At 37.4% G+C, this 15,811-nt stretch overlaps 1 protein-coding gene across 20 annotated transcripts in view; it reads left to right on the top strand.

The window, feature by feature from the left end:
* LOC117405230 (dedicator of cytokinesis protein 9-like) overlaps positions 1–14,388 on the top strand; it is a 114,568-nt gene extending 100,180 nt beyond the window's left edge. For 15 of the 20 annotated variants that reach the window (XM_059030004.1, XM_059030010.1, XM_059030012.1 and 12 more), the window contains 16 exons: positions 127–242; positions 471–608; positions 1,224–1,406; positions 1,781–1,894; positions 3,025–3,240; positions 3,976–4,033; positions 4,248–4,354; positions 6,699–6,821; positions 6,979–7,092; positions 8,205–8,240; positions 9,465–9,611; positions 9,993–10,203; positions 10,953–11,143; positions 11,819–11,919; positions 12,066–12,204; positions 13,084–14,388. In XM_059030004.1, the coding sequence (XP_058885987.1) occupies positions 127–242; positions 471–608; positions 1,224–1,406; positions 1,781–1,894; positions 3,025–3,240; positions 3,976–4,033; positions 4,248–4,354; positions 6,699–6,821; positions 6,979–7,092; positions 8,205–8,240; positions 9,465–9,611; positions 9,993–10,203; positions 10,953–11,143; positions 11,819–11,919; positions 12,066–12,204; positions 13,084–13,212 (2,123 nt within the window). In that variant the 3' untranslated portion in view covers positions 13,213–14,388. The remainder of the gene's footprint in view (positions 1–126; positions 243–470; positions 609–1,223; positions 1,407–1,780; positions 1,895–3,024; positions 3,241–3,975; positions 4,034–4,247; positions 4,355–6,698; positions 6,822–6,978; positions 7,093–8,204; positions 8,241–9,464; positions 9,612–9,992; positions 10,204–10,952; positions 11,144–11,818; positions 11,920–12,065; positions 12,205–13,083) is intronic. The other 5 variants (XM_034008130.3, XM_034008117.3, XM_059030008.1 and 2 more) reach the window with 1 other exon arrangement.
* Positions 14,389–15,811: the final 1,423 nt, after the last annotated feature.

The raw sequence follows: 15,811 nt of genomic DNA on the forward strand, positions 1-15,811 counted from the left end.
TTTTTAAACCTGCTTTTTCCTCCTATTTATTTTTGCTTAAGAAAGATTTATTTGTAATTGTTAATTGTTAGTTAAAGAAAATAAAAATAATGAATTCACAGTCATGATATACATTTGTCTTTGCAGGCTACAGCCATTCGGATGCAGATGTCCTTCACCAGTCATTGCTGGAAGCCAACATTGCCACAGAAGTATGCTTCACTGTACTGGATACATTGAGTATATTCACTGTGGTATTCAAGGTATGTTATGCGTCTACTATTGACTACTTTCAGCACTGGGTATGTATTTTACGAGCATTCTCTTGTGTTTGTTTTGTGTATGTATATAGAAATATGAGTTCAGTTTATTTTTTTTCTTGCCCTTTTCTCAGTTTTCAACGTTCATGACCACAGGACGTGCTCCGAATCCCATGGTTCGTTAAATGTGAAGTATGTGAAGTTAACTTTTTTTTTTTTTTCTCTTTTCAGCCTCAGTTGTGTGCTGACCATGGTCATAACCCACTTATGAAGAAGGTTTTTGACGTCCACTTGTGCTTCCTTCGAATCAATCAGTCAGAAATGGCACTTAAGCAGGTCTTTATTTCATTGCGGACATTTATTTACAAGGTGAGTGCCATACATACTGTTAATATCAGGTAATTCATTCAAAAGACTTTATTGCATGGTAGGAAAACACTATGTGAAGAACCCTTTAAGTAATGTGTTTCACTGACATTCCACTGAGGCTATCTAAGTGCAGTTGTTTATGCTACAAAGCACGTCCAGACAAGTGGGATGAAATTAATAATGCAGTATGTAAAGAAAATATCCAACAGTGCGATTAAAACAATTTACAAGGGCTCCCGAGTGGCACATCCAGTAAAAGCACTTGCTTAGAGTGCAGGATGTGCCCTGTAGTCTGGACGCTGCCGGTTCGAGTCCAGGCTATTCCTTTGCCGACCGAGGACGGGAGCTCCCAGGGGGCGGCGCACAATTGGCTGAGCGCTGCCCGGGGGGAGGGAGGGTTAGGTCAGCCAGGGTGTCCTCGGCTCAACGCGCACCAGTGACCCCTGTGGTCTGGCCGGGTACCTGCAGGCTTGCCTGTAAGCTGCCCAGGGCTGCAAAAAAATATTTACTGTTGGGTACCTCTTACGATCTGTAGAGAGACAGCAATATATTCAGAACAAAACGCAAACGCTTATATCTCCACTTTTTCTTGTTTTCTTTTTTTTCTCTTGTTAGTTTCCATGCACATTCTTTGAAGGCCGGGCAGACATGTGCGCTGCCTTTTGCTATGAGATCCTCAAGTGCTGTAACTCCAAGCTGAGCTCAATCCGAAGTGACGCTGCCCACCTCCTCTACTTCCTCATGAAAAGCAACTTCGACTACACAGGAAGAAAGTCTTTTGTTCGAACGCACCTCCAGGTTGGTTACAGCTGCATCCGCAGAGAGAATTCTAGATTTTCTTTATAAGGGAGGTCATGTTTTTTGGGTAGGACTTCGGATATCCTTCCTCCTAGTTTTGTGTACCTAAGCCACTAAGATAATCGTGCTTCCAAAGAAACAGTTACGTGCAAAGAAAAAAAGAATGCCTAAAACAATTTAGCGTCTACCGATTTTCCAGAATATAATTTAATTTAAATTATAAACAGCATCAACCAGCTTTCAGAAAGATGTGTCTTAAATGTATTGTAAGACAAATTAAGATGTTGTTCAAAGATATTTAATACCACACACGAGGTTGTATATGTCCATGAACCTGTATTACTGCTGTGTATGTGTAACATTTCTTTGTGTAGGTGGTTATTGCAGTGAGCCAGTTGATAGCTGATGTGATTGGTATTGGAGGAACCAGGTTCCAGCACTCTCTGTCCATCATTAACAACTGTGCCAACAATGACAAAACAATTAAGGTAGGTTATTTCCTTGTATGCCAAAGTTTATAGGATTCTACCAAAGCATATTTTATCACAGACAAAACAAAAACTGCTGTAGCAGCCTGTGAAGGAATAAATTCATCCTACTTTTTTTTTTTTTTTTTCACTGTGCTTGATTTTTACCATTCAAAAACAATATTCTTTAGCTCTTGATGTTGAGCTGAAAAGATACCCACCAACCAAACAAAATGCATCTCAGTTAGCATCCCAGTTTCCTAAATCAGAATCTGTATCATAGCACAGTGAGCAGTTGCAAAGTTATCAAAAATGTGTTTCTAGAGCCGTGTGGGGCTTCATAAACTATTTGAACACCATTTGAAAGTACCACTGTCGGCTGGGGTGTCATTCTTGTGATGCACAAACTGCTTATTGAGACTAATTCTATGTGATTCGGCTGATGAGTCAAAGAGCTGGTATCCTTGAATTGGTGTTCACGTCAGTCAGTCATCGGGGTTTATCTTGTTTGTTTGTGTTTTTGTAATGATTTAGTCAGAGCACTGAGATGCAAAGTGTTTAATAGTTCAATGAAAAGTCGTCTCTGTGTTCTTGTTAAATTGAACTAGTATCTGGCACCAATCTATACACATGCACGTGTCTCTGCATGCTTACTTCACAGTGTTTCAGCGTACTTTTAAGTAATCTGCAGTACTCTGTGCCTTTCATTTGATTTCAAATTGTTACATGTCTCCCACTTTGGAAGAGGAAAGTGTAGAGCAGGTAACCTGTCTTCAAGGTCTGTTATGAATAAAAAATCCTGTGGTGCCAACATACTTTTGTAGTCAGTTACCAAAACAGTAATGCTCTCTTCTAATTTTGGTGTTCCAAAAAACCTCACAAACGGCACTAAATAAATATAATTTCTTTTCAGATGTCTTTTGAATGGGATTGTGATTAACTGGGTAGAGCCACAGCACACATCTGCTGGCTTTTGAAATCGAGACACCTCGATCAAGCAGTAGGATAATAATCAGATGCTTTTTTATGAACGTCTGTCTGTATTTGGAGGGTTATGCTTCAGTACCTATAGTCCTTTGCATTACTATTAGACATTCTGCTTTATGAAGTACAAAACAATCTCACAACTAATTTGTTATCCTGATGTTCAGAACACAGCCTTCCCTTCTGACGTGAAAGACTTGACAAAGCGAATCCGGACAGTGCTGATGGCAACGGCCCAAATGAAAGAACATGAGAACGACCCAGAGATGCTGGTGGATCTGCAGTACAGTCTGGCAAAGTCATACGCCAGCACCCCCGAGCTGAGGAAGACCTGGCTGGACAGCATGGCACGAATTCACGTCAAAAACGGAGACCTGTCTGAGGTTGGTACAGTGAACCATTTGCTAGAGATTCCATTCCATGTGTTTTGGATGTAGGGCACCGTGTCTTATTTTTGTTGTCACATAATTAAATGTTATATGGACCATATTTTCAAAGTGTTACAGTAATTGTGGCTAATAAAGTAACTCCATAAATCTTACCCATTTTGCACTTCCATTAACTACATGTTACTGGCTGAAAGCATGTCAGTAAGTAGGGGAAGCAGTTGATTGGTTATTGAAAGGAGAGAAGACTGTGACAATTTCTCTGTCAAGGTGAAATGACCCAGGAAGTACAAGACAGTCTAACAGCATGGCTTGCAAACAATGATTTATTTAAGCTAGTTTAGTACCAGACTTCATATTTTAAAATTGAAAATACATGTTTGATAAAAACATGTGTTTCTTTCAAAACTGCACATTTGACACCTATGTAATAAATGAATGTGTGTGGTGAAGAACAATTATGGAACTATTTGTTAGCTGCAGCTACTTTACCTCTTTTATTTTTTTAAAGGAGATAATTACATGTTAAAACACACAGAGAAACAAACGAATGTTCCTTATTTTGAAAAAATTGTTAATTAAAGACTGAAGAAAGCCATTGAACAGATGCCCCCTTGTTTCAAACACATAGTGCAAACTTTTTGCAACAAAGGCTTACTTACTGACCAGTTAATTTCTTATTTCCTTCCTGATAATTTCCAAAAAATAACATTTGTGTTTGTTGTTATTTAGGCAGCGATGTGTTACGTACATGTGGCGGCACTTGTGGCCGAGTATCTTAGAAGAAAAGGTAAGTGTTTAAAATCTCAGTATTAAGTTAAAAAAAATCTATCTATCTATCTATATAATCTCTGTTTGTTGTAATCTGTAGAAAACATTTTACCTTTTCAACCTAAAAATAATTTAGCTGCCATTTTATACCAATTATTCCCTGAGGCCACATATTGAATCTTTTGATATCTATTCTAGTAGAGCATTAACCATACTCTTTTGTCGTTGCTCAGGCATGTTTAAACAGGGCTGCTCAGCCTTTCGAGTGATCACACCCAACATTGATGAAGAAGTCTCTATGATGGAGGATGTCGGCATGCAGGATGTTCATTTCAATGAGGTAGGATGTGACAGGTAGACTACAGTACAGGATGTACAATTGTAAACTGGTTCAACTTTATTTGAACCTTACAGACTTCCCTTTCAAGTTCAGTTTAAAATATGGACTGCCTTGGGCTTTCCCAGAATTCATCCACAATAAGGATTAGGCTGCACATTACAATAGGTCAGGTTTGAAAATATACTTACCCAATTCCTTTCTTGATTTTTCTATGAAAAGTAAATCTGTGAAGAGCAGGCTAGTAGTAGAAAATGTTTAGAAAAAGTAATGGTAGCATAACAACTTGGTCTTCACTTATACAGGAGTTGCTAGGGTAAGACCATATATATGGTGCTTAATAAATAAAGAACATTCAGAGAAAAAACAAACTCCCCATTTGAAAAAGTTCCAATTTTACTTTCACTTTAAGTGAGCAGAATAATAAATAATATAGATGATTTAACTCGTTCTTTCAACACAAATTAACTATGACCAACAATTCTTGTTAATACTTCCCCATAAAATAGTAACTAACTTGGAGATAAAATGATGAAATGTACGACATTTAATCTACTGCTTGAAAGAAAAGCTGTGTTGCTATAACCATAACTGTATGGGTGTACATTTAGTACATACCACTCAAGGATTCTAATAAATGTTTCTTAACCCTTTGAGTAGTACGAACGTACCGGTATGTTCACTGTTCTCTGGTCCCCAGGGAGTACGACCGTACCGGTACGTTCTGCAACCTTTAAACTTGAATTACTGAGCCTACAAAACCCCTGATCACATAATATTGTAACACTAGGTTACTGTAACACCTTTTATTGGTCTCTTACGCCCTCTGCCAAATATTGACTGAATTACATACAATAAACAGTCAAAATTGTCAATAATCATGGGGTTTCCATGCAAGTTTTTTTTTAACTCGAGACATTTACACAAGAAAATTGTCTCGTGTAAAATGCATTTTTGGGTTTCCATTTCGCTCAGTTTATTTTACTCAAGTAAACCGGGCTTTTCACCCGACGTCATGCAAATGAATGGGAAAGGTGGGGGTTGATATGTAAATTAACTATGCGTAAAGTACTCATGCTGTTTTTGAAGATTACTAGTGACATTTTGTGAAAATGTGGTTTCCATGCGCAGAGAACTGGCACACGAGTGAATCTAAGCTGCTGTAATAAAGCAAAATACCCTGTGCCTGCTTGGTTAATAATGTGCTTTACTGCTCTTGACCAAATTGTTTTTCAATTTGAGGAGGCTCGTGCTGTCAGAGATGCTCGCCTTTCTTTTAAGTTGTGTTGGATTTACTGCTGTGTTAAATATTAATGATGCAAACAAATAAAACACAATCATTACGTTCATTTGCAATTTTATTTGGTCAGTTCTGAAAGGGCATCAACAACTTGGATGATGTTGCGCTGTTTTGGGCGATCTAGCTGGCTTATGACATCCAGTTCACAAACTATATTTATTAACATGGAGGGCAAACGCGCGTAGTCTTTGGACATAGCTGGGATCAAAAAAAGGACGGGAATTAATTCAGTTAAGCAGCTCACTTGCTCTTCGTGTTTAACTTTAGCAAAGTTTTTACAGCAAGGGTATTCTCAAACAGCTGCTTTAATACTATAACAAATGCATAACGCAGTTCGTGGTAAGTGGTTTTATACAGAACTGTAAACCCACAAGATATATACAACATGACAGACCAGACACAGCAAAAAACAATAATAAAAAATGGCCGTCTGCATTAGCATTAAGGTGAACTACTCCACTGCTAACCATAAAAATATTTACCATCAACATGAAGTGACAGCGAAGAGGCGGCACCAAGCTCTGTACGTTGCTCCATGCTTCAAGGAGTATCATACCCTGAAGCATTAGACACTCTCACTCCCTTCGCCCCCACCACCTGTTTACCCGGATATGATTTATTCATGTCTCACCTCTCACTTTTTTTTTTTTTTTTGTTAGGACGCGTTGTTGTGGCTGTTCCACCCCGTTGTTTATTGTTTATTTCCTACCTGTTATATTTTTAGTCAGAACCTTTCCCTATGAAAAAATAAAGTATATTTATTTGTTTTATTTATTTACGGTAAAAATTATTTGTTTGTATTTTGCCAGTATTCATTACATACATACAAACAGGTGACAAAACTGTTCAAATCCTGGTTCACTGGGACCTCCTTAGAAGCAACAATGGGGAAAATCACAATATAACCTGAGCTTTTAATATGTAATGGTTTCAACAGGCACATTTAACTACCAAACATAATTGCTGAAGCAGTACTACATCTATTGCACTTTGTTGCTATTCCTGGTGTTTTAATGCTTTATCCATTGTGGTTTTGTGTTTGAACAGGATGTGCTGATGGAGTTGCTGGAGCAGTGTGCAGATGGGCTGTGGAAAGCTGAGCGCTATGAACTAATAGCTGATATTTACAAGCTCATCATCCCCATCTATGAGAAACGCAGAGATTTTGAGGTACAGGCTTTGTGTGCACAGACATAAACTGCTTGTAGAAAATCATGTTTTTATGGAGTACAGGTCAGAGTTTCAGTTGTAATGTTTGGTGAAGCACAATAACCATAATCCTAGATTTGCTTTGCTGTTACTTTTAGTTTTTTTTTTCTTCTCGTAGAAACTTGCCCACTTGTATGACACGCTGCACCGTGCTTACAGTAAAGTGACAGAGGTTATCCACACAGGAAAAAGGCTTTTGGGAACATACTTCCGAGTTGCCTTTTTTGGGCAGGTGAGTAAATAAGAACACGGTGTTGGGTGGAATTACTTTGTAAATAGCTTGGCTGACAGCTTAACAGTTTCTTTTGCAGCTACAAGAACTTTACAAATTAGAATGCCACTTTTGACAGCTGGTTGTTCATGGTGTGAACTGTACATCTTCAAGAAAATCCATCGCTGACCAGTTTTCCCTGGTTGGTTAAAAATAGTCCTGTGGTTATCCTAGGTTTATTACCATATCCACACTGTGAACATGTCTATAATACCTGGGAATGCTAATTAAAGTTGTGCTCCATCACCAGCTTTGCCTATATTTTTCAATGGTGTTGGATGTTCCAGACCTTTACTGGTACACTTCAGGTAATAGGCTAGTTCTGCTGTTGAGAAATCAAAAGGGCTTCATCAGCATTTAAAAAATGTCTTTTAGGCAATTATATAATGTGACTGTACATCCCATATTTATAGGTTTCCAAAGAGATACTTAGAAATTCAAGTTCTGTATTTGGTTGTGTTCACTAAGGATATAATAAAAATGGTGTAATGAGACCCAGGTTTTTTCAGCACTCAACCCCGTCATGCATTTTCTCTGAACTATCGTAATAAAACTTTCTGCCTTTTTTTTTTTTTTTTTTTCTTCCTTTAAGGCAGCGGTAAGTTCTGCAATGGCCCTGCTAACAAACCTGAAGCAGCCTAAATGCTTTTTTTTTGGTGTGCTGTTTTGCTTCTAGACCAGTCTGCTTTTTTTTTTATTTTTCAGCCATAATGTAGTGCTTTTGAAGTTCACATCAGTTGCATCAACTTGCACTGCAGCTTGCGATATGAGTAATAGCAATGCATGTCGCTGAAAAGTGCTGTAAAACTGTTGCCCTTCTCTGCTCTGCATTTGATATTTTTATGTCTTTGACTTCATTAATATCTGTTGCTGGTTTGAGTTGCTGCTGTTCAGATGTTATGTTGAAGCACTATTTGTTTGTTTTTTGTTTTAAATGCAGATTTTGTGATTGTGCCATGATGTGACTTGTTCGTAGTTCTTTTTACGCAATTAGCTTCTGTCTACTAGGTGCTTGCATCCAAAATACTAGAAATAACTTTTGTTTTGTTCTTTATTGTTTTACAACCCTGTAGCAGTACCAGTTTACTGACAGTGAGACAGATGTGGAGGTAAATGAATGCTAGCAAAGCAAGTAATGCAGTAATCGTACTGCATTAAAGCTTATGGTGTTGATGTGATTCTGTGAGTGTAGTCAGAGTCCACACGCCACCTGTATTACATTACATCCCAGTAGCTCATCCATTTCAGCATTGTTTTTTTGTTTTTATTTTGTACCTGGAACATACATATTATTTTTTTCTTAATACCATTTTATTCATTCATCTAAACCAGCTTTTAAAATGAAAAAAGATGACATTGCTAAACAAGTTGAACAGGTATTTTTGTAACATGCGTGAAATGGATGTTGCATCACTTTTTTTTCTAAAGTACAAAAGTAATTCCACACTGCTAAAGGTTCCTCCTGCAGTATTGTGCTGTAGAGAGATTTAACAAAATGAAGGTATAGTTCCTAAGGTGCCAACACAAGGATGATGAAAACACGCACATTACCACACATTGCTAAACAATGTGTGCCCATCAAACTCAACCAAAAGTCTGTGTTATCATTTTTTAAAATATTTTGCTGCTTTGGTTGGTTAAACTGTTTTAGCTTGAGGATTCACGTTTTAAATCAGCATGGACAATATTTTGCGTTTTAATTTGTTGAATGTTTTGTCTTGCAATTTGTACTATGAAATCCGCAGATATATTACATGTTGAAACCTACGCAGGCTTTTCTTTCCAAGGAAATACAGAACAGTTCAAGGGTCAATTGGTTTATGCTAGTTTGTGTTGTTGCCTGTCTCATGGATGGGTAGTATTCTACATTTAATGTATGGATGCCCATGTAAAAAAACAAAAAAACAAAATCTATATGTCAAGGACTATACTCTGTCATGCACACTAGTCAAGGTCAATACTTGTATGTTGAACTGTTACCACTTTTTTGCCATGAAGGACCTTTGTATGTAAAAGACAGTAATTATCCATTGGGTATATCCACAAAATAGACTGTATGTGATTCACTATCTACAAAGGTGATTTGCTTGTGCCTTCAGGTTTAAGCCCTTCACCCTAAAATTAATTGCATTTTTATTATGTTCATTTTTTTTTATCTGATTTATGTTGCATACATTTTGTTCTTCATGTTTGATGTATATTCACTGTATTTGAAACATACATTGTGGCTTTTACGCAATCAAATGGAATGGATGATTGATAGATCTCTAGTCTTTGAAGCTGTATTATTAATATAATGTATTTTCTGGGATCACCATTCTTTTATTTTGCAGGGATTCTTTGAGGATGAGGATGGCAAGGAGTACATTTATAAAGAACCCAAATTCACACCCCTGTCTGAGATCTCCCAAAGACTGCTTAAACTCTACTCAGACAAGTTTGGCCCAGAGAATGTCAAAATAATCCAAGATTCTGGGAAGGTAAGGGGAATGTTCTCTTCCCTTTAACTGTGGGGCAATACAAGGGAGTAAAACTCTGTGAACATGCCGGGGGTGGGGTGGGGGGGGACGACGACAGCACACTGTAATACACCTTATTTTAAAAAGAGAAAAAGCTTAATAGAAGGCAGTCATTAGTTGACTGTACATATTGTATTTTCTAATCAAAAACATGCATACATTACATTATAAACATGCACCCAGAAATGTTAGCAATAATACTTTTCCTTGTCAAAAATAAAAATGTCTTGGTTTTATTACTTTATATCTTGGCTTTAGTTGAGGTTCATGCATTGTCTTTTTCTTTAACCAAGTGTGTGTGGTGGTGTTTTTTTTTTTTTTTTTTTTTTTTTTTTTTAATAGGTTAACCCGAAAGACTTGGATTCAAAATTTGCATACATTCAAGTCACCCACGTGACTCCTTTCCTTGAAGAGAAAGAGCTGGTTGACAGGAAGACGGATTTTGAGAAGAGCCACAACATCCGGCGTTTTGTGTTTGAGATGCCCTTCACAGGATCGGGGAAGAAACGAGGCGGTGTGGAAGAGCAGTGCAAAAGGAGGACCATCCTGACGAGTATGTGTTGTTTTAACAGGAATCGTACCATCTACTGTATTACGAGTATGAAGGGGACATTCACTTACAAACGGCTTGTATCCAATAGACGTCTTCACACTTGAAATCCACTGGTCTAAAGAAACTGCTGCTGCAAAATGTTTCTGCTTGAAACTGCTGAGAAAGATTATGCGATCAAACCTTTTGGACTGTAATTTTAGTAATTTTCTGACATATTTGGGATGTCTCAGCATGATAATACTGCTTTTAAATAAATAATTAACCTGGTAAATGCCTGAGACTGATTGTTTGATACATGTCATTGATGTTGTGGCTTTGTTTTACAGCCATCAAAATACACTTTATCAGCATTATCTGATTAGCTAATATACAGTGTATAATATACAAACAAAAGCTCACACAAAAGGCCTGTACTAGTCCTTGAGATTATCTTCGACTTGAAATAACATCTTGTACTTTGAAGAACTGCAGGTTTTATGTGCGTTTTATGTGTGTAACACTGGATTGTTTGTGGGCACTTCATTAAAGAACAGCGGTGTAAGCTTGGTTGTTTACCAAACCCACTTTTAGAGGTTTTAGCAACAAAAAAAATATTAAAATGAAGATCCGCAAAATATTTTCCTGTTAGAACCTACGTGGGATCTAATCTGAAGGACAGAATTTTTATATTGGTTCTATAGTGCAGTTATAACAGTTAACTATTTCTGAGGTAGTCATTCACAATTGTATTTTTTTTCATTCCATTCCAGCTACGCATTGTTTCCCGTATGTAAAGAAGAGGATAGCTGTCATGTACCAGCACCACACAGATCTGAACCCCATTGAGGTGGCTATCGATGAAATGAGTAAGAAGGTGGCAGAGCTGAGGCAGCTGTGTTCCTCTCCTGATGTTGACATGATCAAACTACAGCTGAAGCTCCAGGGTAGTGTGAGTGTGCAGGTAAGGACTTTCAGCTCCATAAAAAAGAAAATCACTAGAGAAATCATCTAGGCCATCAAGGTGTTTAAGGACTGCTTTATGTATTTCTTTCAAAGAAAAAAAAAAGATGATTTTTATTGGTCCGGTATAGATATTTAAAAAAAAAAAAATAAATAAATAAATAAAATAGGGGTTCCCGAGTGGTGCATCTGGTAAAAGTGCTCTGTGTGGAGTGCAGGATGCCTGGAGGTTGCCATTTCGAGTCCAGGCTATTCCACTGCCGACCGTGGACAGGAGTTCCCAGGGGGTGGCGCACCAGCGACCCCTGTAGACTGGCCGGGCGCCTGCGGGCTTGCCTGTAAGCTTCCCAGAGTTGCATTGTCTTCCGAAGCTGTAGCTCTGTAGCAATAGGTTTTTGGACCTGGTAGCAATTGATTAGGCATGATTTGGATAAAGATGTAGACTCTTTGAAAGCTAAGTGAGCTGAGCAAAATAGACAGTTTTGACCTAATGTTTATGACCTTGAAGATGTGAGGTTGAAAATGGTTCAGCCGGTGGGGTCAGGTTCCTGAACTTGGATTATTCCTATGACTAATATAAATTTGCCATTGCACACCCAATCATCCTTGGTAAATGACATGTTATTGAAATGAAGAATCAATAGTAACGGGTCTTCACTTTCTCGTTTTTTCCAAGGTAAATGTCGGCCCATTGGCGTATGCAAGAGCTTTCCTAGATGACGCCAGTATAAAGAGATTCCCTGATAATAAAGTGAAGCAGCTAAAGGAGGTATTTAGGTGAGTTTCAGTTCTCGTTGACCTTATTGAAACTGTCATAACAAGCTGTGATTTGTTTTAAAATGTAATCATGTTATTTATGCCTCCCACTCACTATAGGGGTGGGGTTATGTATGTCACTGAAATACATGTTTGTTTATTTGCAGACAATTTGTGGAGGCCAGTGGTCATGGTTTAGGGATAAATGAAAGGCTAATTAAAGAAGATCAGTTGGAATATCAGGAAGAAATGAAGGCCAACTACAGAGAGATGGCAAGAGAGCTTTCAGAAATCATGCACGAACAGGTATGTTTTGCTGCTTATCCGTAACTTTAAATTCCTACTGTAAAACTGAATGTCAAAACAGTGTATCTGTTACCAAATAAACCACAAACTATATGTAATACTTCATTAAAAACAAGCAAATAACAAACTGTATTAGCCATTAGACAGGGTGAACAGTGTTTTTAATGGAAGTCACCTTCAATGACTCTAGAATAGATAATGTAAAGACAGTACCTATAGTAATGTCTACTATAATAATGGTACCCTGATAGCTTAAAGGTCCTGGTATGTGTTCCTTTTTAAATAAGCCGTCTTCATTTAGTTGAGGTATATAAAGCATATGTTGTTGACTATATCAACTAACTGAAGTATTATCTTTTTTCCTTCGTGCTCTCTTGTGCTAACATGAACAGATCGGATGGTAATATGGTGCTTTTCTTGTTGCACTTTTGCATACAGTGTAACATTTTGATTGAATGACTGTGCAATGTTTGTGCATGTTGAACTTTTTTTATTTGTCAGGTTTAATATTTTACACTCAAACATACTTTTGTTGTTTTTTGTAAAAAATGTGGGTATCAATTATTGGCATCATTATGCCACTTAGGCCAACCGTGCCCAGTTGTTTCGAACTTGACCCCATCTTTTATCATGGCATCATCTCTCTGATGCCATGAATTAAATGAGTTTTGCTGCTTCATAGGAAGAAAATGTCTTCCACGTCTCGGTCACTGCTGGACTGAATCATCATAAATCGGAATACTCATAATGGCACAAGTAAAGTGGGCCAATAGCTGTGAAATAGGCTTGACAAATCATGTCAGAATGTGCGTGTGGTGCTGAAATGTTGAAGGAGCAGGTCAGATTTGTGGAGTGACGGCTCATTTTTCTATTATTAAGATTTCTCCCGTTGAAGATGGGATGAAGAGCAGCGTGATGCCGAACTCGCTTCATATCTTCAATGCCATCAGTGGAACTCCAAGCAGCACCACCGTCCATGGGATCCCCAGCAGCTCTTCAGTCGTGTGACAGCAACATGCAACCTGCAAAGCAGAAAGAGACATTTCTATTTAAGAATTTTTTTTTTTTTTTTAGGTTATTGCTTGCACACTCAGGATTTCTCTAAGGCTGAATATTGGGCATGTGCAAGCAGGTAGGTCTGGTGAAACCAAAAAGGTATTTGGAGCCCAACCTCCTGTGTACCATGTCTTAATTAGGAATAGAGTATATGTCTTGTAAAGAGGACCTAATGGATATTTTTATGCCAGTTTACACAAATCTATATTATTCTTTACATAAGTATTAACATTAGGTTAATCAAGTAGGTTTGCTGGACAAGGAGAAGAAGGGTGTAAAAAAGCAACAAAAAAAGGATATTTTGAAAGCATATTTGAAACTTACTTCTTATTTGAAAGCTATTCTGTATATTTTACATATTAAACTGTAACTGTATTGTGTTCTTGTGTAGTGTTTCCTGTGGAGACTTCAGAATGTGGATTTTAAGCAACAAGAACACTTTATGCATGTAATTAGTCACCTTGTTCTAGCATATTGGGAAATTATTTTGTATTAATGGGCCTAAAAATCTTGTCCATACTTTTTGTATGTATCCAAGTGTATTAAACATGTCTGCTCTAGAATTGGATAGTTAGCTTTGGAGGATGTATTAATGAACATTTATTGCACAATGTGTATTGGTCTTTACGTAATGTTCATTGGTACGTTCCAAACTTAACGTACATGAAGATGAATTATATTTCTACATAAAAAGTTGTCCTATTTTAAAGTATCTTCCCATACAAGTTTGTCTTCTGCTTTAAACACTAATTGTCTTAAGACACATGTATAACATGCTAGATCAAAAGCTGTGTTTATTCTTGTATATAAACAAGTGCAATATTCATCTTTTAGCAAGGTGTCTTTGCAATATTTGGTTCACACACTGTAATGATAACGTTCCTCCTTTTGCCAAAGTGATGGAGTATGTAACCAGTGACAGTGCATACTGTGGAAATGGTTGTTGTAATTTAAAGCTTTTACCATTTAAATGTACTTTTAAAACCATTAATTAAATAATTTTATATTTGGGAAGTAAGGTTTTTTTTTTTTTTAATTATTATTTAACTGAAAAGAACTGTTTTACTGTATTTAAATTATAATGTTCCCTAATGCATTTATTTTAATTAAATCACTAATTTCTCTGGAGATTTTCAAGATTTGTGATTTATTGGGTTTGTTTTTTAAATGGAGAATCTGCCAAAATGCTAAATATCGAGTTGGACAGGTTGTGGTTGTGATTGTATTTAAAAAATGGTACCTGCATTGAAATGTACAGTTCAACATTATGTATACAGGGTAATGTTCAAATATGCTGCCTGTTGCAAGCTGATTCTGAGCTACTGCACAATAGACCATTTAAGTTGGGATGGCAATAACACAGCTGCTTTTTAAATCTTAGTGTTGTCTCATCAACAAAGGTTCTTTACGTTCGCTTTCTTACTGCTACCAGTAACCTGCTGTAACTCTCAATGGGTAAAATGGAAGCAGCTGAATTCTCCTGATATATCTAGTGACTTCATTCAAGAACAACAATCTGAACTAGATAAACCAGAAAGGCAGAAAACATTTCTTTTATGTTTTTGAAAGAAATTCTGCCTTTGTTTTACATTTTCTTTATACGGTTGGAGGGCAACTTCTTATCTTTAGCAGCCTTCGTAAAAGAATAACTCTGTATTCGGTGTCACAGGCCTTGCCCTCAAAGAATGCATAAGACCACAAGATTAACACAATAAGAGCTATATAACACATATAAATACATATAAAACTGGTCTTCCGCTGCATTTGTATTGTATGCAGTTATTTATACTGCCAGCAGGATTCATTTGGCAGCAGTGTGGAGTAGTGGTTAGGTCTCGGGACTCTTGACTGGAGGGTCGTGGGTTCAGTCCCAGGTGGGGGACACTGCTGCTGTACCCTTGAGCAAGGTACTTTACCTAGATTGCTCCAGTAAAAACCCAACTGTATAAATGGGTAATTGTATGTAAAAAATAATATAATTGTACGTCAAAATAATGTGATATCTTGTAACAATTGTAAGTTGCCCTGGATAAGGGCGTCTGTTGAGAAATAAATAAAAATATGAATAATAATTTAGTTGAAAAAGCAGCAGTATTTAGATTCTTTAGAATGTTGTCACGCAAGCACAGGTGCTCAATTCAGCTGCATTAACATAGAATTATCATAGTGCGTAACTGACTGTAATATGTCTGAAAGAAGTAACCCACATCTTACTGTTTTTCTTTTCCAAACTGTATTTGCCAAAAGTAACATGCTTGTATTGTGTTTAAGTGACCAGCTGTGTAATCGAATGTGCAGTGCTCTTCCGCTTGATGTATCAGCTGTGTAATCGAATGTGCAGTGCTCTTCCGCTTGATGTATCAGCTGTGTAATCGAATGTGCAGTGCTCTTCCGCTTGATGTATCAGCTGTGTAATCGAATGTGCAGTGCTCTTCCGCTTGATGTATCGGCTGTGTAATCGAATGTGCAGTGCTCTTCCGCTTCATGTATCAGCTGTGTAATCGAATGTGCAGTGCTCTTCCGCTTGATGTATCAGCTGTGTAATCGAATG

Source organism: Acipenser ruthenus, chromosome 9 (assembly GCF_902713425.1).
Source record: "Acipenser ruthenus chromosome 9, fAciRut3.2 maternal haplotype, whole genome shotgun sequence".
Lineage (NCBI taxonomy): Eukaryota > Metazoa > Chordata > Actinopteri > Acipenseriformes > Acipenseridae > Acipenser > Acipenser ruthenus.